Below are 23719 nucleotides of genomic sequence, written 5' to 3' on the forward strand. Positions count from 1 at the left end.
TATACCAAGTCCCTCTTTTATATGGGTGTGGTTTGCATAAGGTTGCAGCCTCCTCAAATAAGAATAAAGTGCACCACCAAACTTTATCATAAGATGGAATTTTGATATAAAAGATTATTAAGATAACTTACAAATTCATTTTTATACCTAATTATAAAATTTTAAAATAAAAAAATGATTCAAATCAAGTAGATCTATAAAAACATGAAAATCTTGAAAATAAACGGTCCAGATAATATGTTGCATGATGCCTTTTTTTTGGGGCTCAAAATCTTTATATATATATATATATATATATATATATATATCAATGTCAAAATGATCAAATAGAGGGCTTTCCAACTTCAAAACAGCCTTTTAGTATGGATTTTTTAGGTACAACTTAATTCTACATTTTAAGGTTGCAACCTTATAAAAGAAAATGCCCTTTTCTATTGCAATAAAATTGTCCCAATGTATTAAATTGCGCGTTGTCTTTTTATTTCATTATATTTGAAGAGAAAATGATGGACAAAGCGCCCTCAATTTTGCAATAAGCAATGTTTACATTTATTTTTTATTTTTATTTTTTGTAAGAAGCAATTGTCCCAATATATGGCAAAAAACCTCCAATATTTGAAGGACATTGTTTCCATGAGTCCTAGGACTCACCTGTAGAACTGAGGCCCCTCTTAAAAGTCTATTTTTGATATGGATTTTTGGACCCAAATTTTAAAGGACATATAATCCTTAAACATCTGAATATGTAACAATAATAGGTTTTTGAAAATTAAAACTAATAATTTTATGAAGAAATAGGCCTAATTCAGGCCAAGGCACTAAAGCCAAGTCGGATCTAAAGAAACACAATGCACCAAAAAAACAAGTTCTCAGGGCAATATCAAGAATGTATGAGACTTTGAGAACATGTTCAAAGAATTTAGTCAATAGTATCAAATACAAACTTCTAGCACCAATCAAAGAGAGTACATGATATCAGACTGAGGTTTAACGATAATACAAAGGGAAACCGCATCAGCCGCGCCAAAAAGTTTAACAGAAGGCTGCCTTACATGTCAGCCAATACCAATACAATTCAGGGTTAGTGCTGGAAGTAATATGGGGAACATTTTTTCAGCTAAAAATAGTGTGGAAGACTAGTGGTGATTTTATTTAATCCTCAATTCTGTCATTCTCACTCACTCTCTGATGCTACTTCCTCTTCCAGTTCAAATGCGTCAATCTCAGCAAACTTGGCTCTTTGCTCTTCTATGAAATCTCGGGAGAGCAGCTCAGGCATTGAATACCATCTCTTCTGAGAAAGCATTTCACACAAATAAAATTTTCAGTATCTATATCATTTCTTTTTCTTCTCACTTTCATTTTCTAATATCGTGATAAGATAGGAAAGTTCTAAACCATTTAAAATGAGAAAGTAAACAATAGTCCAATGGACTATGATATTATGCTTAACAGCAGAGCTATATCCACTGTTTGGTCCCATTGATGGATAATTGAGAATTTAGAGGGGTGGGGCCCTCACCTGAATGCGATAGATTTAATCTCCAAATAATCCATCCATGGGAACTGATGGTGGATGTGAGTACATATACAATGATCCACTGGTCTATGGCAAACTTTTGCATGAAAGAAATTGCAACTAAAAAGGAACAACCGCAAAAAGATCAACAGAAGTTAGAGGTATTCTGCCTTCATAGAATGCAGAAACCTGGGAAAACTGAAAAACTCTTGTTAATGAAATCCTTACGACTGAATTCAGTAAATTCAAGCAAAATTGGTAAGCATGATTTGATCTTTCACTAGCAGAATACGAACAACCTTCTTTTCCTGAACAGGCTCGTCTGTCTGTACTTTTGAAGGACCTGCTTCACAAACCTGCTTCCCCAATTTCTTCCTGATCATTAAATAGGTAATAAAAATACATTTGTTAGAATAAATATTTAATTGGCGAAGTGATTGATAGGAAAAAGATTCCTACAAAGGCAACAAACTACTATAAAAAAGAAAAAAAAATAAAAAAAGAGATGCAACTAAATACAGTATGCATGGAAATACTGCAGGAGTTAGGATTATGTATATGGTATAATCTACCACTGATAAAAAAGTAGTGTCGCCTCAATAACATACACTATAGAGGAAAAGCATAAGCATAGAATGGTAACAATTAATGAATAAGCCAATGCGATACATAAGAAGCACATATTCCTCAAAGTTTATATAATCCTGGAAAAAAAAAAAAAAAAATAGGTTGCACAAGCCAACACAAATTTCTAGGATGTTGTCATTTTCTTTCCTTTTTCCTGGAGAATTTATAGGATTATAGCCACATGAGGCAGTTATAAGGACGTATCCAAGCCTCTATACGCCATCACAAGCTGTTTGTTAGAAGATAATTGAAGAGGTTTAAATAACCATGAGACAAGCTGGAATTGCTGCAGCAAGCAGCTCAAACTTCTAGGGGTGAACATGCATGGGATACAAAAGAATGGGCAGAGGGCTATTCCACATGTAGGATATCATAATTTCCTCAGCCCACGTGTGATAAGAATGAACTTCATATGTGATTTCATGGTGATTCACACTAGAAAGACTACATTACACATGCAACCCCTTTCTGATTGAGACTTCGGTGGATGACAACAGGATGGCAAGACACGAGGAAGGTGTGACAATAGCAAGGAGTGTTTGGGGACTTGTTAGCTGACAGTGAGAATACTTTCCCAAGTCATGTGAGGAAAACAAAAGTAGTCATTCACATTTGACTTTCTACTGAAAATTAATTGCTATATTAATTGGGAGCATCCATGAAATAGCAACACAAAATAACTTAATGACTGGTCTTGCCCAGAAAGCAGAAGTCATAATTTCATCTCAAAGTTACCAAATTTTCCAAGTCATGTGCGACGAAACAAACATGTGCATTTTACCTTTCTCTTAAGATAAATAGTCATATAAATTTGGAACATGACATAGATAAACAACAATAACTTGATGGCAGTTTTTGCCAAAAAAGATGAAGTTCTAACAAAGGCTCAAAGTGGGAAAGTATCCCACGACTCATCCAAAGGATATTTTTATTCTGTGGAAAAGTGGAGTGGGTATGTCTATGGAAATTGGATTAAAAAATCTTAATTTATGATTTCAACAAACCATAATTTGTCTTATTCAAAGAGCTGCCTATTGTGGAATAACAAAAGGAGAGGATAGTGACAAGTCCTTGAACAATAAGTGATCATGAAATATTGTGGATTTCACAGCAAAAAAAGAAAAAGATCCACTGTTAGAAAGACTGAAAAGGGTTTGGTCGGCCCCTTATTCTTGCTTGTTTTTCTCTAGTCTAGCTCGATTCACCTTAAAAATTTGCCTCTAAGACTATTTTTGCATTCTCTATAGAATCCAAAACTTAGATTCAGCAACAAGAAGCTCAAATCTTAGATTCAACGAGAAGCTCAACAAGATTTGGGGTAACGGAATGGGGTTTGACTAGAAGTTACACAGGCTTTGGATCAATTAGATCCAAAGTTGAAAAAAAAAAAAACGTTTTCATCAATTTTCATTTTTGCATATGGTTTTTCATTTTTTTTTTTTGATTTTTTACCTTTTGTTAATGTTCTTAATCTTTCAGGATATTTGAGCCTTTGTTATTCAACTCAGGATTTGGAGAGCGACACACCCCCTGTACTCGCCAAGTTTTGAGTGATACCATGGTTTAAAATGCTCATTATTCAGTTACATAAGAAAGATAATTGTGGAGTATAATGGATAACTGCTTTTAAATCATATAGCCATCTCAACTGATTATGGATTTAACTGGATATGAAAGCCTAACTAAACTTCGTGGTGGAATGTATTTATATAAATGTCCCTTGTGCCTTATTTAGGAAGAAATAGGCCATGAGACTAGAGTCCTTAGAATAAAAGATTAGAACATATGAGGGGCAATAACTTCTTTTATGACTTGTTCTAATTTGATTCTGTGACGGTTGAAATACAGAAATGGACTATATCAGAATTCTATGAAAACTGTAAAAATCTGAAGTGGACCTTTCTTAATGTCTCAGCATTACACAGCACACTCCTGGTTGGTCCAATGAATCACAATCAGAAAATACCTTCCAATAGCAAAGGGAGAGTACAGGGATATTGTATGACTCAAACTTGTAGAAACCGACAGCTCTAATCAGTCCCAAGAAGACCTTCTGAAACTAATCTTTCACTGTAGCTGGGACCTAAGTTCCCAAGAGAGTTTATCAAATTTAAGCTTCCTACTTTGACAAGGAGCGCAACCTAATTCCTTCTCGACCGCATTCCCTGCAGCTTCACCATTTAGCAGACCAGATCAGGCCCTCTGTCCTCACCCTAAATTCTTCTCACATCAATAACTAAAAAATGAGATTCATCACGATTAGGCTCTTCCACAAGAAGGAAAATTCTCTCACTCTAAACTATATTAATTAATCATAGTTGCGAGAACTTATGCTAAGTAATTTTAGCCAATTGATATATATGCACTTACTTGTGGATCCTTTGTCAAAACATAAGTGTGCCAAAAGCATTAGAACAAATAGGAAAAGAACAATAGTGCATGATTCGACCTTTTCTCAGACAGTGTTGGTTTATGCATATCAAACTTGGGTCTCAAATGATTCAAACAACATTTCATCACAACTAAATTCAAACCTACTTTTGGCATCTAAAACCTTGAAATGTACCAACCAAATCATGATGTAGGTGAAACTTTAACACAACTCAGAAGTTCAAATGCAAATAAAATTTGTTTTCGAAGAGAATGAATTCCTCTTTTCTTTTCAATATACTGTTTTAAGACAAGGAAAATCAAATTCAACAACCAATATTATTACGCACGTAGTAATAGTGTGTGACATAACCATTACACCTCTTAAAAACACCATCCCATACATACAACAACATTAAACAAAATTCACATTGGGACAAATGGTCTATTCGATTCTCAAAGAATAAAAGGCAGTGAATTGACACTTCGCGGATCAGCAATAGATTCCAAGAAGATAGTTGAAAAACAAATTATTAGAGAATTGAAGTAATCATTTATTACATAGACATTGCTTGCATCTATACAACACATTTTCTGCCCATATAAACCATATAATCCTAGTAATTTTATCAATACAGAACTGTTTCATATCTTTTTGGATGGACATATAAACCATATAATCCTAGTATTTAACTGCATATAAGCTTTAGTGTATTTATAGTCCATATTAATTGCAATTAAAAAAGTTTGTACTCAAAGTTTATAATTCTCTTTTATTTAATGTCTAAGTCAACTCAGATGAGATCCACTTTCATCCTAATCATGCATAACAAGTACAACATCAACAAAAGAAGAAACAGGGAATATTAATAGACGAAAAAATTAACCATGGAAATTTTGTACTTCTAAGTAAAATAAAGGGACTATTGATATCAAATTAAGCAAATTCAGAATCGGCTCCTGGAGTCACCATGGGCCAGAGCGTGTAAACTTGGCGAGTCTTGCGTGGACTCGCCAAGTTTTCCCGAGCCAGGTGAGTAGCCCTGAGAAAATCATAAAAAAATTGGAAAATTCATAAAAATAGGAAAACCGCAGGCTTTTAGCTAGCGATAACATCAAGTAATAATGATTGATCTTGTGACTCAGCCCTATGATGATGATTGCCAAGCTGCCATAGAGCAACAAGGAAATTGTCATGACACCATGGAGGATGGGCCTTAAAAATGATATCTATTGAATATTGATATAACAAAATTCCTTCTCCATCAGGAGGGTATTGAGGAATCACATGAGCAATTATATTACTTGGTGGTGTGGAATTCGACCCATTTTGCAGTCAGTCACAAGTGTCAGACTATCATTGTTCCAGGCCAAGGGAGAAATACAACTAGATTGGGGAAGCTTTTTTCATTAAGAAAGATGAAGGCCTTATTTCTTTTTCAGTTCATATCAGCCTCCATGAGGAAGTGGAGCCAGTTTTGTTAATAAAGAGGGGCTCAGGTTTCCCCAACGAGTTCAGTTATTAAGCGTAACAAGATTAAAGAGTCTACAATTCATAAAAATAATAAAAGCATGTATATAACATGGAAAATGCATAAAATATTAGCTCTTTACACAAGTAATAAGTTTCTTCATATAATTGAAAATGACAAAAAGAAACAAAGCATACCGGTCTTCTTGAGAGAATGCAATAACAATACTCTATATTAACCAAAATATTACTAGATTGAGTGATATTAGTCCAAATAAATTTATTTGAATCAAACCATTTTTCTTGAGAGAATGCAGTAACAATACAATAATAACCGAGATATTACTAGATTGAGTGATATTAGTCTAAATAAATTTATTTAAATGATGTTAAATTGAAAAAAATGAAAGTTCAACAAAAACTTTGAAGCCAATCCTCCAAAATTTGTTCTTGGTGTGAATAAATGCCTCCAATCATTGTCAAAGGGTTCACAAACACCCTAAATTAAAATCCCTAAACCAGATTTGGGATTCTAGTTTGGGGCTAGTTCATATGAGCTCTTCATGCTTCTCGGTAAATAGAGTTCTGATTTTCAAAATCACAAAATCGGAGATTTTTAGAGGTCGCGTTTTTCTTTTTTTTTTGGAGAAATAAACCTATGATTTGTTAAATAACTTAAAAATAGGCTTAGATAACAATTTCAACGAAGATTGTTCTAGGGTTGCAAAGAAATAGCAAGCTTTTGAACTTCGGCCAAACCCAAATCCGAGAAATTGGATTTTACTTTCTCTGATTTGATCTATTTGATGGATAGAGGACACAAAAATCCCAGACATAAAGTTTGAGCTCACTCTGAAGCTTGGTTGAAGAAAAATGAGCAAAAAAATGGGGATTCAGTGCCTTCCCCCTACACCACCGAGCTCACCAGAAACTCGCCAACTCTCTAACAGCTTGCCCATTACTATAGTAACTCGGGTAAGCCAAGCTAAAGTACACCTTACTTGAGTAGGGGGGGTTGTTCTGGAGTCAGCAGGGTGCCAAGCCGAGGACTCAGCTGAGTCACAGTTGGACTCAGAGAGATTTTCATACTGATTTACATTTACATGTTACATGTATCTTACAAAAAAAAAGAAAGATCCTTGGAGGGTCCAAGTTCATCTGATGCAATGAAAGGTTCAGCACATAGACATATGTCTGATAATGGACAATATCAGCTGCGGAGTGGTCCAAACAATTTTCATACTGGAAAAAATAACAGAAATCTCTTCATCCTATACAAGAATCGAAATAGATTGACCCAAAGTAGAGCAGCACCGTATTTTGGGCACCACGATTGTTCCACAATATCATCATTATAAGTACCAAGGTCATTACCGAGTTAGGTCTTTCTATCCAAATAACACCACAAATTCGCCAAACTAGCTTCGGCAGCATAAACGACGACGACGACGATGATAACAACAACCACACAAATAATGAACAGAAAAACTGTAGTACAACCAGACATAATTAACATACCAGAAACGTCCAATCCCCCCAATGGGAGGGCACCTAGCAGGCAATAATTCTATATTGTTTCTTTTAACTGATTTGCTAACACCACAAATTCGCCAAACTAGCTTCAGCAACAGAAACAACAACGGCGACCGTGATAACAACAACCAAACAAATAATGAAAAACTCTAGTACAACAAAAAATAGTTAATATACCAGAAACGTGCAATCCCCCCAATGGGAGGGCAACTAGCAGGTAATAGTTCTCCATTCTTTCTTTTAAATGATTTGCACTTTGGGACCACATCTTGGTCTATGCTTTCACATCCAGGCAGATCTACATTATGGCAAAGAACACGTAATTATAAATGTTGTATTCCTCAAAACAATATAAGATGAAGAAAGAGAAAGAAACCCCTTATGCTCATACCTCAAAAGCATTAACATAGTGCACAATGCAACCATGTATCAAATATCAAAACCAATCCCCAACCATCAATATCGTAAATGTGCCTTCTGTCGCAGCACGTCGATCATGCTACGGAGTTTAAACTGATATATAATTTAAGAGTTATGAAATGATGAATTTTTCTAACCGAAGAATCACAAAACTTCAAAAGAATAAAATGTTTGACTTTCAAATTTTCATGTTAAACACTCAACGTACACTCATAAAGCATTCACAATTTGTGACAGTTGCCACTAAATTGGGCATAAACTAAAAAAATGAAACCATGAGTTCAAGAGAATCCACAGATTACCAATTTGGCTAATACCAAATCCTCAAACTCATACAAATTTAAATATCCAATATGCTAATTCTTACCAGAAATACAAGAAATCAAACAATTCACTGTAAAGTAAACCAAAACGCATCCCAGCTTACTAGGAACTAGAGAGACTTTAAATAATATGGACTAAATTGACCCAAATTCAAAGACATTTGGGTTTGCCTTATTGTTGCACTAAGCAATAATTAAAAGGAACCAAGAAAAAAGAAAAAGATAAAAAAAATCCACTTCCACCAGAAACTCAAAGGATCATACAACTCCAATTTGCAACCTGTTCCCAAATATACTCGAAATTAAAAGGGCTATACATATCAGGAACAAATGCCAACTCTAATTACAAAACAAAATTAAGAGAACAATTGCACACCTATATTCATAAAAAAAACAAAACAAAAAACAAAAACCAAAAATAGCACAAATGTGAGTAAGTAATTTAACGTACAAAAATAAAAGAAATTAAAACCCTAAGTGTCAGTTATCAAATTTTTAAAATTTAAAGGGACAATTCAAGAGAAAATACAAAACACTTAGTTGCACACAGGGATGAGTGAACCAACTTGGTAGATTGTACATTGGCCAGATACTAAGAAGCTCAAATAGTTAGCAGGAAAATATAACCAAAATTCACCAGAAAATAAAAAATCTCAATATAGCCATTAAGAAATTACAAAACCCGGAAGACATCACTAACCCTCTATTCAAACAGTGAAGAGGGGCATCAAAAGCCATGAATAAACTGTAATTCAAAAATACAAAATCCAATCAATCCGCCTCAATTCCTAATATAACATATCAGAAACACCAAACCCTACTCAACACCCAACTAAATACACCAAAAACAGAAGGGGAAAATCACAATTCATCAAATCTAATATGCTATCAATTTCAGTGGAGCTTTCCCAATTGATAATCAGCAGAAGCCAATTCTTCATCCATGCCAAGCCCAAGCATAAAATTCATAAAAGCGAAAGAGGAAAAAATAACAATCATCAAAAGCCGCATATTACCAGTTTCAGTCGAGATTCTAGGGCAAGGAGTTGGATGCCCGAAACTTTGAATCTTCCAGCTCGCTGCATCACTTGAACCGGTGCTGGTCTCATACTTATTAGGGCTTTCTTCGCTTGTCTTAGAGTCGTGTTTCCTAGGATTTCCACCACTGGTCTTAGAGTCGTGTTTCCTAGGATTTCCAACACTGGTCTTAGAGTCGTCATTCTTAGGGTTTTTCCCACTGGTTTTGGGACAGTACTTGTTAGGATTTTTCCCACTGGTTTTAGAGTCGAATTTCTTGGGGTTTGCTAAAATGGGTTTGGAGCAAGACTCCTTGATTGCAGAAGAAGCTCTGGAGAGTGTGTTGGTGCAATCAACAAGGGGCTTCCTCTTCAGCTTTGTTCTCTCAATTTCCATGGCTTTCCATTTTGGGAAACTGGATTTCCTCTTCTGGGAGGGACAAGTTTAAGATTTTTGCCTTACGGAAATGAATCAATAAAAAGAGCGGGAAAATGGGTCTCAAGAGTCTCAAAGCGTAAACGAGAAGATCGCCAATGAAGGGTATTTTGGCAATTTGGGTGGTACGGGTATTTTGGTAAATTGGTGTATAAGGTTATTTTCGTAAATTCAGTTGGTAGAGACATCTTTGGTAAAATTCACCAATCTAAAACACGGATTGTATACGACGATGATACGATTTGTCTTTGTCACGTCACAATTACTTCTATTTCTAGCTAGAGATATCAAATTAAGTAGTTTAGAATGCGCCAAGGAGTGCAAGAAAATGAACTTTTTTTTAAAACTTCCATCCGATTTAAAATTTTGGAGACAAGAATGATTGTGTCTTCTTTGTAACAAAAGCAAATGATTTTTTAAAAAAATATGAGGAGGTTCATAATCATGAAATAATTGACTCACCTAGTTAGGTCAAAAAACTTTACAAATCTACGAGGGAATTGATAATTTGGATATGCCGAATTATTTTTAAATTTTTAAAATCTAATATTATTATAAAAAAAATTATATATAATACATTTCGTATAAAGCGGTCACAATTAATCTTGACATTTATCATGATCCAAAAACAAAATTTAGGAATTTTTCCCAGTTGGAGAATCGGTATGGTGGGCTGAACTAGATCAGTAATTGCCGCGCAAGGGCAATTTTAACCAAGAGGGGTAAATTTGTCATTGATGGCCACTTGTAGGGAACGGGGGTTTGAAACGTTCTTGTTACCGCCATTGCGGAAAAAGGTCGGGGCATTTTGGAAACGATTTTTTCTGCTTGTCCATTCTCCCCTCTCTCTAGAAGAGCAGGGTTCTCTCTCTCTAGACGAGTTGCCCGTTTCATTGTAAGCAATCCTCTCCGACGGCGTTTCTTCTCTCTCTACACTCGTAGCTCCTTTCAGTAAGATCCATGGGGGCTTCTCCTCTCCCCTCTCTCTTCATCAATCACAAGATTTTTGGTCTTATTTTTCCTTGCTACTCTCTGTATAGAAAACATCAATCTATAAGGCTTATTTGCTGTTCTTCCTTGAGCTGTGATATTGGGTCTGATCCCATTCAGTCTCAAGAGCTTTGCAATGGCAGATGGGAATCTTTTAGAAAGAAGAAAGTGGTTATGCGCATTGGTTATGTTGGAACTGATTACAGAGGCAAGCTCTTTATTCAAATATCCATGGTTTCATTCGATAACTGCCTTTTTCTTTTTCCCTAATTTTTACTGGTTTGGTTTGGGCTGGGTTTCTTGGTTTTTGTTTCAATGTCCACCATTCATTTTATTGTATTTCTCAGTTTGTTATAATTTGAATGGTGTAGTCTTTCGTTCTCTCTAACATATTGCATAGTGAACATACCCGTTCATTTGTACATTTTCTCCTTGTTAAATCTTTAAGTGAGTTCTTTTTCTGCACTTTTTTGCTTCACCATTTGTGGGTACGAAGTTCAGGGGTAATAATCACTTCTCTCAAACTCTCTCTCTCTCTCTCTCTCTCTGTGAATTTCATCCGAAACCTGTTAAATCTATTTTTTTTTTTCCCAAATTACTGTACGTGGATGATTACTCTTTTCCAAGTGGAGCTGAGCCTCGATTAAGTTTAAATGCTTCCGCAAATTCAAAACTGTGCCTGATCATAAATTGAATGTTATCTTTTGATAGGTCTTCAATTACAGCGGGACAACGGCCCTTCAAGTGAGACTGATTCTTCTCTCTCTCTCTCTCTCTCTCTCTCTCTCTCTCTCTCTCTCTCTCTCTCTCTCTCTCTCTCTCTCTCTCTCTCTCTCTCTCTCTCTCTCTCTCTCTCTCTCAGTTGTTCATTCACCTTCTGATGATTGAATCTGAGGTCTAGATGCATATGAAATGCACTGCTATTCTTCCCCTTTTCCGGTTGACCACATTCAGTGATTGATATATTCTTCTCATTGTTTTTTCTCCTTTCATCTGGACATTATTTGTCATTTTTTCATTATCATAGCCATGCATATATTGTCAATGTTTCGAGTTTCTGTATTTTGTCTTTTGCTTGCTTTTTAGAGTTGTTGATTGTTGGCAAAGTATTAATATCGACGTGGTGTGGGACAATTACACTGAACGTTTTCATAATTCAATATTTTTTTTAGATTTCTCATTTGGATTGAAGCTATCTTTAGGTTCAATACAACTAAGTGTTGTAGTTGTTTGGTTTCTTATTTGACTAATCACATTGGTATTGGGAAGCATATCATGAACTGGCTATTCTAGATTACTGTTTTACTCCTTTGATGGTGCACATTCATTCACCCATTTACTTCAAGCCATTTCCTGTTTCCTACTTCAGATATTTTTCGTAATGATTCTTTCATTCATGAAGTTTTCTAATGTCTTATACTTATTGAAAGTCAACCAAATTTGGTCAACTAGTTACTAGTTAATCCATTATTTCATTTTATTAATGTTTTCTTCTCCAGCATATGAGTTTTTTGTATTAGTCGATTGTTAACGTACTATTTGACTTGTTTTATGAATCAAAATATTTTAACATGCCCTCCTTACTCATTAACGTATGATTGTGGACATTTTTAGATTGATTAGTTGCTGGTATTGATGGCAAGAAATTTTGGAAAGGTCTCTTTTTATTTCATTACTCCCTAGAAAATGATGTGCCCACCCTAACCACTATTACTTTACAATTTCAACAGCAAACCTGAAAACCTTAGCACTACGAAGAATCCCCATTAGGTGTAGGAGACTTGCATAGCAAAGGATCAATGTGATATTGTTTTCATGTTTTTTGTTATGTCTAAATCTAATTTGTGATCAATAGTCTTGATGATAAATTGCATCCAAAGGTGGGCAAGGACTTTTGGGCAGCAGCAAAAAGCTCTCAACAACCACATTGTGATATCAAGAGTTGAACTCACTATATGCCTTCAAATCAAATTTGAATACTTTCAGATAACATTTGGTTAATACAACAAACTCTTTTTTTTTTGGTTGAATAAATACAACAAACTGAGCTTCTTTTGCATTTAATGTAGTGTTTAATAGGGCATCATGATTATGTGATTTTCCATGAGGCATGAATTATAGCAAATGTATCACATTTCTTCGTACTAGGAGGTTAAAGCAGAACAGCTGAAGGCGGCACCACTCCAGACCCAATCAATGCATACAAACATGTTCTTGTAGGCTAGGAAGTAACCTGACCAACACTTGAAGATCAGGAATTGAAATCACCTATTTTCTATTTTCTATGTTACATGGATTCTTCTATTTGTGTTCCATTCAAATGTCGGACATGATTTTACCCCCATATCAATGTGTATTGACTGTATTCTTATGGATCATTCTTTTTGGTAAGTGACCATTTACTGCATTTATACTGACTTGATCATCTTTTTTACTTTGAGTAGACACATTTGAAACTTTGAAATATTTATAGACTCAGCTAAGGGAGGCATAAATGAATAAATGATTTTTCTTGATAACCCATCATGAAACGGAATATTATTGAGTAATGATGGGTTTTGTTGTCTCTCTATATTATAACCATGTCTCTGAGTTCTGTTCTTCATGACACGAGCAGCCTGTCTCTGAAATTTGCACAAGTGCCCATGTTCATGCAAACATAGCCTGACAGTTAGAATAAAGGTTATATATAATTACCAAAGGAAATTCCTCTTCTAGTTGAGGGGAAGGCTTTTGGTTGTTAGGTTGGCAATTACTCAAGATGTAGCAGCATTGTGCCATTCATTATAGCCATTGATTCATAATTTCGTCAACATTAGTTTGGACCAGTGTTTTAAAAAATGGCGAGTCGCAACGGACTCGCCTGAGTCGATACAGGAATCGGCTACCCCGTGTCGATTCCAGTAAAACACGGTAAGTCGTCTGATTCTAGAAAGATATTGGTGATTCTATACAGAGAACTGCCCGAGTCAGCGGTTCTGTACAGTGAACCGTTCGAATCAAATCATTATAATTAAAGACCCAACTTGCCTGCATCAACGTGCGTCAGCTTGTACCCTACCTATGTCAGCATGGGTCAGTGTGGACCAACCCCCACATGCGCGTATAACGTGCAACCGCACATGCACATGGCAAGCATCAACCTTCAGCGTGCACTACCATACACCTTACCAAGACAACAATCAAGTGATTAGGATGGTTGGATTTCTTTTATAGGACTATTGCTTCCCAAATTCCTGTGAGTTGAAAAACCAGTCCGTCATGAATAAGAAGGTTGCCAAATATTGTTAGCTTGGGATAAATTGCAGTGAGATGGTGTACGCGCGATGGTGTACGTGTGACGGTGTATGCTTGTCATGAATAAGAAGGTTGTACGTCCAATGTCAGCAATTAAATTAGACGATAAAAAAAAAATTATTTAAAATAATAATTCGGTACCCATCACCCCTATCTTTCACCAAAAAAATTTAAATTTACTTACCAAAAAAACATAAAAACTCTATTAAGCTATTATATCATGGGATTATTTCATTATATGAGTAATAATTAATTAATTAATTAATTAGTTAATTAGGATTAAAAAATTAGTACTAGCTCATAGGATATTAAAAAAAGAAAAAAAATAATACCAATTCTAGTCTATTGGATATTAAAAAAAATTAGTGTAGAGGATATTTTAAGAGAGAAAAATAATACTAACTCATACCACTTTAGAATTTATTTCAAGTTGCTTTATCAGGTATCCCACATTGTAAATATAAATTTTTTTTAGTTTATTAATAACTAAATCTTGTATATTATTTATTAATTTATTTATATTATAAATTTAATAATGTATTTTTTTTCTTATAATTATAAATAAGATTTTTTAAATTATATGATATTATAAGACATTTTATATTTTTATTTGTATTGTAAAATAATTATAAAATATAAATTTATAAACTAACAACTTCAATTTCAATATATATTATTATAGTTAGTTAATTGTAATAATTTTGGATAAGTAAAACAATTTAATAAATGTTTGATACTTTGATGTGATACTAATTTATGTGGAAAATTAATTATTTTAATCTTATAATATGAAAGTGTTTGTAACTAGTTACCTCACATTGCAAGTATGAATTTATTTATTTACTTTTTAATTTTATTAAAATATTATTATAAATTTATATTTTTAAATTTATATTTCTATCCACGCTAATTGTTATTAGATTTATTTATTTGTGAGGGTCATACCCCTGTTTATACTAATTACAATGATAACCAAGTCTTATATTTTATTTATTAATATATTTATTTTAATTATACAAACATCCAGATAGAAAAACAGCGTCCCAATAATCATCTATTTTTACAAAGTAATGAAAATACATAATGCACAACTCCTAAATTCTTTTAGAAATTAAAATAACATTATTTTTAGAGGTTTATAGTGATTTTTTAAAGATTTTTTGAGACAAAAATTACCGATTCCGCCCGATTCTTGATCTGTAACACGGATTCACCGATCCGGATGGGTTTTTGGGGTGCCCGATCCTGGGCACCGATCCGTTTTTTAAACCAATGGTTTGGACTATCGCCAGGCAGGATAGTCGGACGATTGTATGTTTGTGTTATCCTATACATAGAGGATCTACTTTACTGTTTTATCTGTTGTTTAAATGCATTAAATTGTACATTTTGTGCTGTATTTTGTAGCCACATGTTTTGATCCTCCTACTAAAGCCATGCTTTTTATCATGTAGCTGTTGAAGGAGAACTGGAAACAGCTATCTTCAAGGCTGGTGGGATTATTGACAGCAATTATGGAAATATAGATAAAGTTGGTTGGGCTAGAAGTAGCCGAACTGACAAAGGAGTACGTTTAGATTTAGGATTGCTTCCATTTACTTCATTCCATATCCAGAAGTCGTGTATTTTGTGACTCAACTCAATTCATTGGCTGATTTGAGTTGAGTCTGAGTTCAAACAATGTTTTCTACACTGCCATGCATTCTCATAAAATTGCATTAAAACATCATTTACTTGGGATCCAATTTTGGTAGTTCCATTTAAAATAATGATGAAGGCACAGTGGTCTCATTTTTCCTTTTGCAGATTTGATCACATTTGACTTAAAAATATAGTATTGTGAAAGCAATGTGTTCTGTGCATATGATGCCAGCCCCTCGTCAATGTTGCTAGGTCCATTCCTTGGCCACCATGATCTCGTTGAAGATGGAGATCCCTGAAAATGCATGGAACAGAGATCCAAATGGCATTAATATGGCAAATACTATCAATGCTCATCTACCCAACAATATGAAAGTTTTTGGTGTTTTACCTTCGCAGAGGTGAGATTACTATTAGGTTCTGAAACTAATAGTTCTAATATACCATTTATTTCTCTCAATGTACACGCTACATCATGCAAAAGCTGAATATCTAATTGATTACAAAGTCAGAGCCAGGCAGAAGCATTGCATGTGCTTGTGCATATGGGAATTCTTGTACTGCTACAGTAAGAGAAGGGCGGGGGTTGGTTGGATAAGTCTGTCGGATAACCTTTTCTTTGGTGATCACCTTTTTATCTTCTTCAAAGCTTTTTGTCATGGTAATTTGACAATATATTGCCCTTTGGTTTTTATTGTTTTTTCTGCCGTTTCTTACATTCTTGCACTGTGTGTAACTATTTTTTCCCCATTAGGAGCTTTGATGCAAGAAGAGAATGCATAGCCCGGATGTATTCCTATCTTCTTCCAGCTGAAATTATAGGAATCACTAATCAGTGTGGCCCTGGGGAAATCGAACGCCATCTGCTAGAGTTCAACAATATATTAAAAACGTTTGAGGTGAGATTGACAATTTTTTGAAAAGCACCTATATATTTGTTTATATTTTGAATGAGTATTTCAGTATTCAGAAGTAGAAAAGGTAACGAAAAGAGAAAGGAACCCAACTATTGTGGCTTCCAAGTCCTCAAGTCCTCAAATATATTTTATGTTTATTTAGTATATTAAAGGGTGTGGTTTGTATAAGGTGTCAACCTTAAACAATCAAAGTAAGGAGCACCCCAAACCATATCAAAAGGTACAGTACAGGCACTAAAAAGCCCTGTGATAGTCTAAAAATCTAATTTCATCCTGAATTGTGAGATTTTTACACTCCAAAAATGGTGTAGATCAAGCAAATTTATGAACACTTAAAATCTTGAAAATGGATGGTCCATGTAATGTGTTATGAGATGTACTATTTTCATTACTTAAAATCCTTCTTTCATAGCTATACATCCTCAGTCGAGATGATTAATTAGGAGGTTTACTAGTGTTGGAGCAAATTTTTCGGTGGGTTTCTATATTATAAGGTTGCACCTTATATAATTTTTTTCTATATTATATAGGGAACATATACTATAATCCTATACGCTATGATCAAACTATTGTCCATTTCATCAAGACTATGCAATGAAATGATGGAGAATTATGGAGAGAGATAATGGGACCTGCCATTCGGGTCATATCTGTTCTGGGGTGTCCCATCAATGGGTTCATGTCTGTTTATTTTGCATTGGGTCATCATGGTCCATTCAGTGGACATGATGACCAGAGTGATGATGATGGTGATAACCCAATCTATAATGGTTTTCCTGTAGTCCTAGGTATTATGACTTCCCTTATTAAATGATCAGCACCTGCTCAGCAGCAATAAAAATGATGATTCTGGTTGGCTTTTGCAGGGAGATCATCCTTTCCATAACTATACTGCAAGATCAAAATATAGAAGAAGACACTGTGGTGGTAGTAATTTCTCCAAAGGAACAATTTCTTCAAAGGAAAAATCAGATGCAGAGGATGAGCAGAGTGATGAGGAAGAGGAGTCTGGGAGAGCAACCACTGACAACGAGCAGAGTGATGACAAAGGACTTGATTATTCTGAAATGCCTGATAATAATTTTGAACTGTCCAATGACGTTGCGGCTCCTCGAGTTCGAGCAAAATGGGTGCATGAGCCTGATGAGAAGGACCTAATTAGTGGTTCTCATTTTAGAAAGATCTTCTCATTTACCTGTGGCAAACTGGAAACCTCAAATGAAATGCCTTTTCTTGAGATTTGTGTGTGTGGGGAATCATTTATGCTACATCAAGTGAGTACATACTCTCCTCTTTCTGTTCACTTGCTAAGTGAATGGACCTTTTTCTGCTCTGTTTTCCACCTATGATTTGGTTGATTTTGTTTCCTTCGGTTCCATTAGAATGGTAGTTATTTATGTCAACTCGTCTACATATTATTTTATATCAGGATTTTCACAAGCATGTGTTGATTTTTAGGGCATATATACCGACATTGATATTTAAGTTTTTGATATTCAAGTCGTTAATTGCTTATTGAATTAGTTACATAGTCTAATAAATTATGTTTTCTTTTCATTGGCAGATCCGTAAAATGGTGGCGGCAGCAATTGCAGTGAAACGTGCACTATTACCACATGACGTCATAGACCTTTCTCTCACAAAATTCTCACGTATGGTCCTACCTATTGCCCCTTCTGAAGTTCTCATATTGAAGGGAAACAAATATTCCTTGAGAAACTTGCCTTGCGGTAGTAAGCCTGAAGTTTTCAGATTGATCGAGTCCAAAGAGATAAATGAAGCCATTGAGAATTTTTACTCAAGTGTATTGTTACCTCAAGTCTCATCAGCTTTTCTGGATCCATCAAGACCACCTTGGATGGACTGGGTATGCAAGTATACCAGATGCTGAACTGGATGAAGTTAGGAAAGCATGGCGTTCATGGAAGGATAACAGGCCTGTTTATACTTACCTTAGGCAGTGATAAGCCCTCAGATACCTGTATACAAGTAATTTTCAATTGTTTTGGCAATACCACCTTTTGAATCTTCTATGACAGATCATGGGGATCAAAGCACATAGGAAGGGAGGGAGAACAAGTTTACCAAAATTTTGATATGGGTTTATGCAGGAAATCGTTTATTGTTTTAGTCAAGAGGTATGTTTGTTATTCTTACAGTGTATTGAGATCCATTTTAGTTTTTATAGAGCTCTTAACATTGGCAGATTGTGATTTTAATTTATTTATTTCATCGAATCTGATTGATTCGTTTTTATTTATTTTTTTTCTATGAAGTTCATAAGAGTCATGCTCAATTTTCTGCCTTCCATTTACATGCACCATACTAGCATTAAGCATTAACGTCAACATGTACATCCAGTATTTAAAAGTCACATCCAAGCAGGTCACCCATTGGTCCCAAATCAATTGGATTGAATTGGTGATCCACTCACCCATTTGGCCATTTGGAGAAAATATATGAATTTTAAACTATAGTTTAAAAATTTTAAACAAGGTCTACAGTTCTCAAAATCTCTTTAAAAACATGGGAAATTATCACAAATATACCTTAATTTTCGTTTATTTAGAAAAAAAACCTCTAACTTTAATAAAACTCGTCCACACTATTTTTCTTCAATTTTGATCATTTTGTGATCAAAATAACCTTCATAATAATCGTGTTATCGTAATAATTTGAATTAATATTACGGTACTTTAAGTACCTTAAAACCTAAGCCATATTATACTGCATTTTAACTACAACAGGACAAAGAAGGCCAAGCATCACGGTACTTAAGTACTGTGAAGACTACCCACATCTTATTTGAATGGTGAGGTGTCTTGAGCATCTGCTGATTGTGGCAGTTTCTGCAGCTTTTATTCTTTGGGAGTGACAATAGCTTCTCCAACTTGTAAATTTTTGCAACATTCCGATATTTCGCTAAAACCCAAATGCTCATAGACACTTACTGAAGATTTTCGTATCTGAATCAGGCCTTTTTTATTTGCCATAAAGATATTTGTTTGTTGGTTTTTGGCATTTAGAGGGAGAGAGAGGGGCTGAGAGATAGAGGAGAAGTGAGGGGCATATGAGAATAGTTTAGAGAGAGAGATTGGGGCATAAGAGAATCATTTAAAGGCAGAGATTGGGGAATACGAGAATCTCTTGAAGAGAGAGAGATTGAGGCTGAGAATGATAAGATAATAGTTTAGACAGAGAGATTGAGGCTGAGAATGAGGAGAGAATGGAAGTTTGGGGGACATGAGCCAGATGGGTTTTTTCAGGGAGAGAGAGGGGTCGCTCAGGGTGGGTGATATTCAATGGCGTTTCTGTTCTCTTACCCATGTTGCCGCCTTCAAACGCCTTTGTTCTATGTCTTTAAGTGTCTTTCCATTTTCTGTGTCAAATGTTGGCTTAGGTTTTACGTAATATTAATTCAAGTTATTACAGTATTTTAAATACTGTATAAGATGCACTAGTTATTATGGTACAACGACTACCGTAAAACATTCAAAATTGAAGTAAAAGGGTGTGAATGAATTTTATGAAAGTTGAGGTTTTTTTTTTAAATAAACAAAAATTAAGATATATTTATGATAATTTAAAAAAATAATAAAAATAAAATAAAAAAAAATAGAGAATTTAAAATTTAGTTAATTATACCAAAATTAATATAACCTATGGCATCCTTATTCTAAAGTTTCTAAAGTTGAAGTGCATGAGTGAAGAAGATGCAGAGGCACCTTTGTCCTCATTAAAGAGAGTAACAAGTGGAAGAGAGGGAAATAAATTTTTTAAATAAAACTGAAACGTTGAGCACAAAAATGAAGAATGCATGTCAAAATGGTAAGTAGAAAAATTTTCATTTTAGCCATTTTAGCGTGATGATTTTTGCCAAAATCTTTAGGTCTTTTGAATTAAATATTTCTAAAATAAAATATCATGTGCAATTAAAATTAAAATATAGGAAAAACAAAGAAGAAAAAGATCATGCCAAAAAATCGCAGGAGAGATTGGGGGAAATATTGAGCCGCAAAACCGACGGTTAAACCGATTCAATCGGTCAACTATTGGTTTTGATCGATTCACAATAAATATTAATTTAGTGCTTATGTGAGACTGTCGGCCGTCCGATCGGTCGAATCACTGTTTCAGTGTTTTTGATAACTATGGATCCTTTACATTATTCCAGCCCTCAAATGTCAACACTAGATTCCCAATTTCTATAAGCCCTAGGCTTTATGGAAACGAAAGTAAAGCCTCACCTCGAATCCTTGTTTAAAAGGTCGAGATGATCGATTTGAAGTCATAACTACAATTTTGAGATTTTTGAGGTGGGGTTTTACTTAATAGGGTTGAACCCTATTAAAACATTTTCTTTTAATATTTACCCAAGCTATCAAATACCAAGAACGAAATGCGATGGTATATGCAAGTGTGTCAATTCTTAAGCCGCATTGCGTGTGTGTCTCATTCCTGTGTGTAGGTGTTGGCAATAGGCTGGGCCTAGTCTTGGTCTGGGTCTCTATAGGACCGGCCCTAACCCGGTTTGGCCCAATTGGGCCGAGGGGCTCTTTTTCAACCATTTTGGGCTAGGCTAGGCTAGGCTGGGCCCAATTTGATAGACTCAAAGAAAAATCTAGGAAAAAAGAAAAACACTCCTTCCAGACCTACAACTAACTGGCCTAGCCAGTTTTTGCAAAATCGGCCGGTTAGATCGCTATCGGTGGGGTGGCGAGTCCGGTTAAGGCCAGTTTTACGGCACGCCTCATAAGACAACACTCTCCAAAAAAAAATCAGCACAAAAAACCGGTCCGTTCGAGGACGAACCGGCGGTTTTTAATCTATACCAGCCGGTTTTTTTAACTGGTCTGGTACCGTTTTAACGCCCGATATAACGGAGCTTTCAACGCATCAAACAACGATCGTTATTTGATACATGTCCGTTATTTTTCAATAAACAAGATTTTGCAGGCTTTTTTGGCATATTTTTGTTTTTTTCGGTCAACTATTGATGTTATACACCGCACAGTTTCTATAAATCGTCGATTATTGAATCAAAATTCCAAAAACAAAGAGTTCTTGGCAGATTGAAATGGAGATTTTTGAAAATTAGAAATTTCCGCCATTCTATCAAATCTTGCTTCAATGCCTCATATATTTTTACAAAATGGAGGGCTTTGATTCATTGTTAAAGGATTCAACGTTCACATATTTCAATTTTTCCAAAACAATGAAGATTTGAGGTTTGTTTGGGCCCGAAGTACTGCTGCTCGAAGAACTGTTTTTTATCCAAACAAATTGATTTCTGATCGACCAATTGATTGATTTTTATCGAATTGATCACTAAAGTTTGATCATAAAGGCCTTGTGTATCAAATAAACTAGTTATTTTGATTTACTATTGATTAAATGTTTTTATATCGATTTGTTTTTGCGGCATTTTTTTTCCTGAAATTTTCGTGAAGTGAAAAATCTGCAATTTTTTTAATAAAGATCTCAATAGTGAATGAATCTTCATGAAATTTGTGGAATTTGAAGCTTAATTAAAGTATCTATCATATCCATGTCAATTTGTTAAAAAAATGAAAGATTTGGGGTTGATTTTGACTCAAAAGTTTGTGTTCTTTGGCTCGATTTTAGGGTTCTTAAAAAAAATTTGTTTTTTAATAAAATTACATTTTGTTTTTATAAAAATATGTTATTTGTGATGAATATGAGAAAAAAAAGAATATATTATTTTTTTAATTTTATATATTTGTGGTGATCTTTTTGGATCGTTTTTTTTTATTATTATTTTTTTTTACAAATATATGTTTCTTTCTTTTTAATGTTATATATTTTTGGTGAGCTTGTGGGATTGGTTTTAATGTTATATTTTTTTTATATAAAAATATTTTTTTTTGTGATGAATATGAAAACAAAATTTATTTCTTTGTAAGGTTATTTTTGGTGCATGTTACTGTTGTCAGTGTTCTCAACTTCTTGTTTAGTTATGACATTTTCTTCTAATTTGTTTTTTAATTTGTTACAAGCTATCTATCATTTATTGCAACTTCATACTCTTTAAATATGTTTATTAGCCTCTATGAAGAAAAGAGGTAGAAACTAAAAAGTGTTTTACTCATCTATGATGCTTCCACTTGCTGAAATGGATGAAAAATTAACTTTTTTTTTTTTTAATATGCATCTTAATTCTAAATTTTAAAGTTGCCATCTCATATAAGTTTTTTTTTTTCATGTTAAAACCCAACTCGAAAGGTTACTGAGTAAATAAGGTTTGCCTATTTCAAAATCGATTTGGCCATTTGAAATCGACTTGGCCATATTTTTTTAAAAATATACGATTTGACCCACACCCTGCATTTGATAACCAAGTTACGGAGTAAATGAGGTGCTCTCTCTTACTACCTTGACTCACAACCCTTCAACAAACTGGGAACATCATACTACAAAAAAATACGCTCTCAAACCCAATTGTAAACCGTATTGAAGGGTTTTTCAACATTAAAACAACATTTTTCAACATCAACATTAAAACAATATAGAAGCATATATATTGTTGCATCGTCCATTGTTAGTTGGACTTTGTAACTTCATCAATTGAAATTATGTAAAATTATAAATTGTCTTGCATATCTCCATAATATTCAACTATTAAATTATTTAAAAAGTTGTTTCAATTTTTTTTTATAAGATAAATGTATGTAATGTGATAGTGTACACTTAATCTTAGTTTTTCTATATATTTTTTATTTTTGTTGGGCGGTTTTGACCCATTTTGTTTTAAAAAAATCAACTTGATTGATTAGTCCGGTTAACCACTCCGATTAGTCCGGTTCTAATTCGAACCGCTCCCAACTCATGACCGGTTAACCGTTCCGATTCGATTTTACGAACACAGGCCCAACATTAGGCCACGTTTTGTAGTCGAGGCCTTAGTTTTTAAGGCCACACATACTAAGCCGGGTTATAGCACCATAGCCATCCATTCTTGACATCTAATGGCTGGGTCCAAATTAAAGCACCCCAAATGAGTTAAATTGTATCAACATTTCCAAGCTTTGTATTATGGGGAGCTACCCACCTGCCACATCAACGAAGCTGAGAAGAGCAGTCAAGGAACGGGTAGTCAAATCATTACTGAAGGGGATTCGACTGCTGCTCCCAACCCTCT

At 34.5% G+C, this 23719-nt stretch overlaps 2 protein-coding genes across 7 annotated transcripts; one reads left to right on the forward strand and one right to left on the reverse strand.

The window, feature by feature from the left end:
* Positions 1-891: 891 nt before the first annotated feature.
* On the reverse strand, positions 892-10075 carry LOC110007078 (hypothetical protein). 6 transcript variants are annotated; one of them, XR_016061752.1, is made up of 4 exons: positions 9280-9800; positions 7698-7818; positions 1523-1894; positions 892-1294 (listed from the first exon to the last, which is right to left on the reverse strand). XR_016061752.1 is itself a non-coding variant. In XM_020666023.2 (4 exons), exons 1-4 carry the CDS (start codon positions 9674-9676, stop codon positions 1175-1177), a joined length of 714 nt encoding a protein of 237 aa, XP_020521682.1. In that variant the 5' UTR covers positions 9677-10075; the 3' UTR covers positions 892-1174. The 6 variants fall into 6 exon arrangements, 4 of the variants coding, with proteins under 4 accessions (XP_020521682.1, XP_088731194.1, XP_088731195.1 ...); XM_020666023.2 differs by having other exon boundaries at positions 1819-1894; positions 9280-10075; XM_088875068.1 differs by having other exon boundaries at positions 1748-1894.
* Positions 10076-10607: 532 nt separating this feature from the next.
* Positions 10608-18765, forward strand: LOC18432253 (Pseudouridine synthase family protein). Its single transcript, XM_020666115.2, is given in 8 exon segments — positions 10608-10913; positions 11417-11449; positions 15457-15569; positions 15896-16044; positions 16398-16542; positions 17427-17834; positions 18125-18426; positions 18428-18765. Coding segments are annotated over 8 exon segments (1485 nt in total). The 5' UTR covers positions 10608-10675; the 3' UTR covers positions 18525-18765.
* The last annotated feature ends 4954 nt before the right edge of the window (positions 18766-23719 follow it).

The sequence above is a fragment of the Amborella trichopoda genome, chromosome 8 (genome assembly GCF_054954075.1).
Source record: "Amborella trichopoda isolate Santa Cruz 75 chromosome 8, AtrichopodaSantaCruz75HAP2 v2.0, whole genome shotgun sequence".
In the NCBI taxonomy this organism is placed as follows: Eukaryota; Viridiplantae; Streptophyta; class Magnoliopsida; order Amborellales; family Amborellaceae; genus Amborella; species Amborella trichopoda.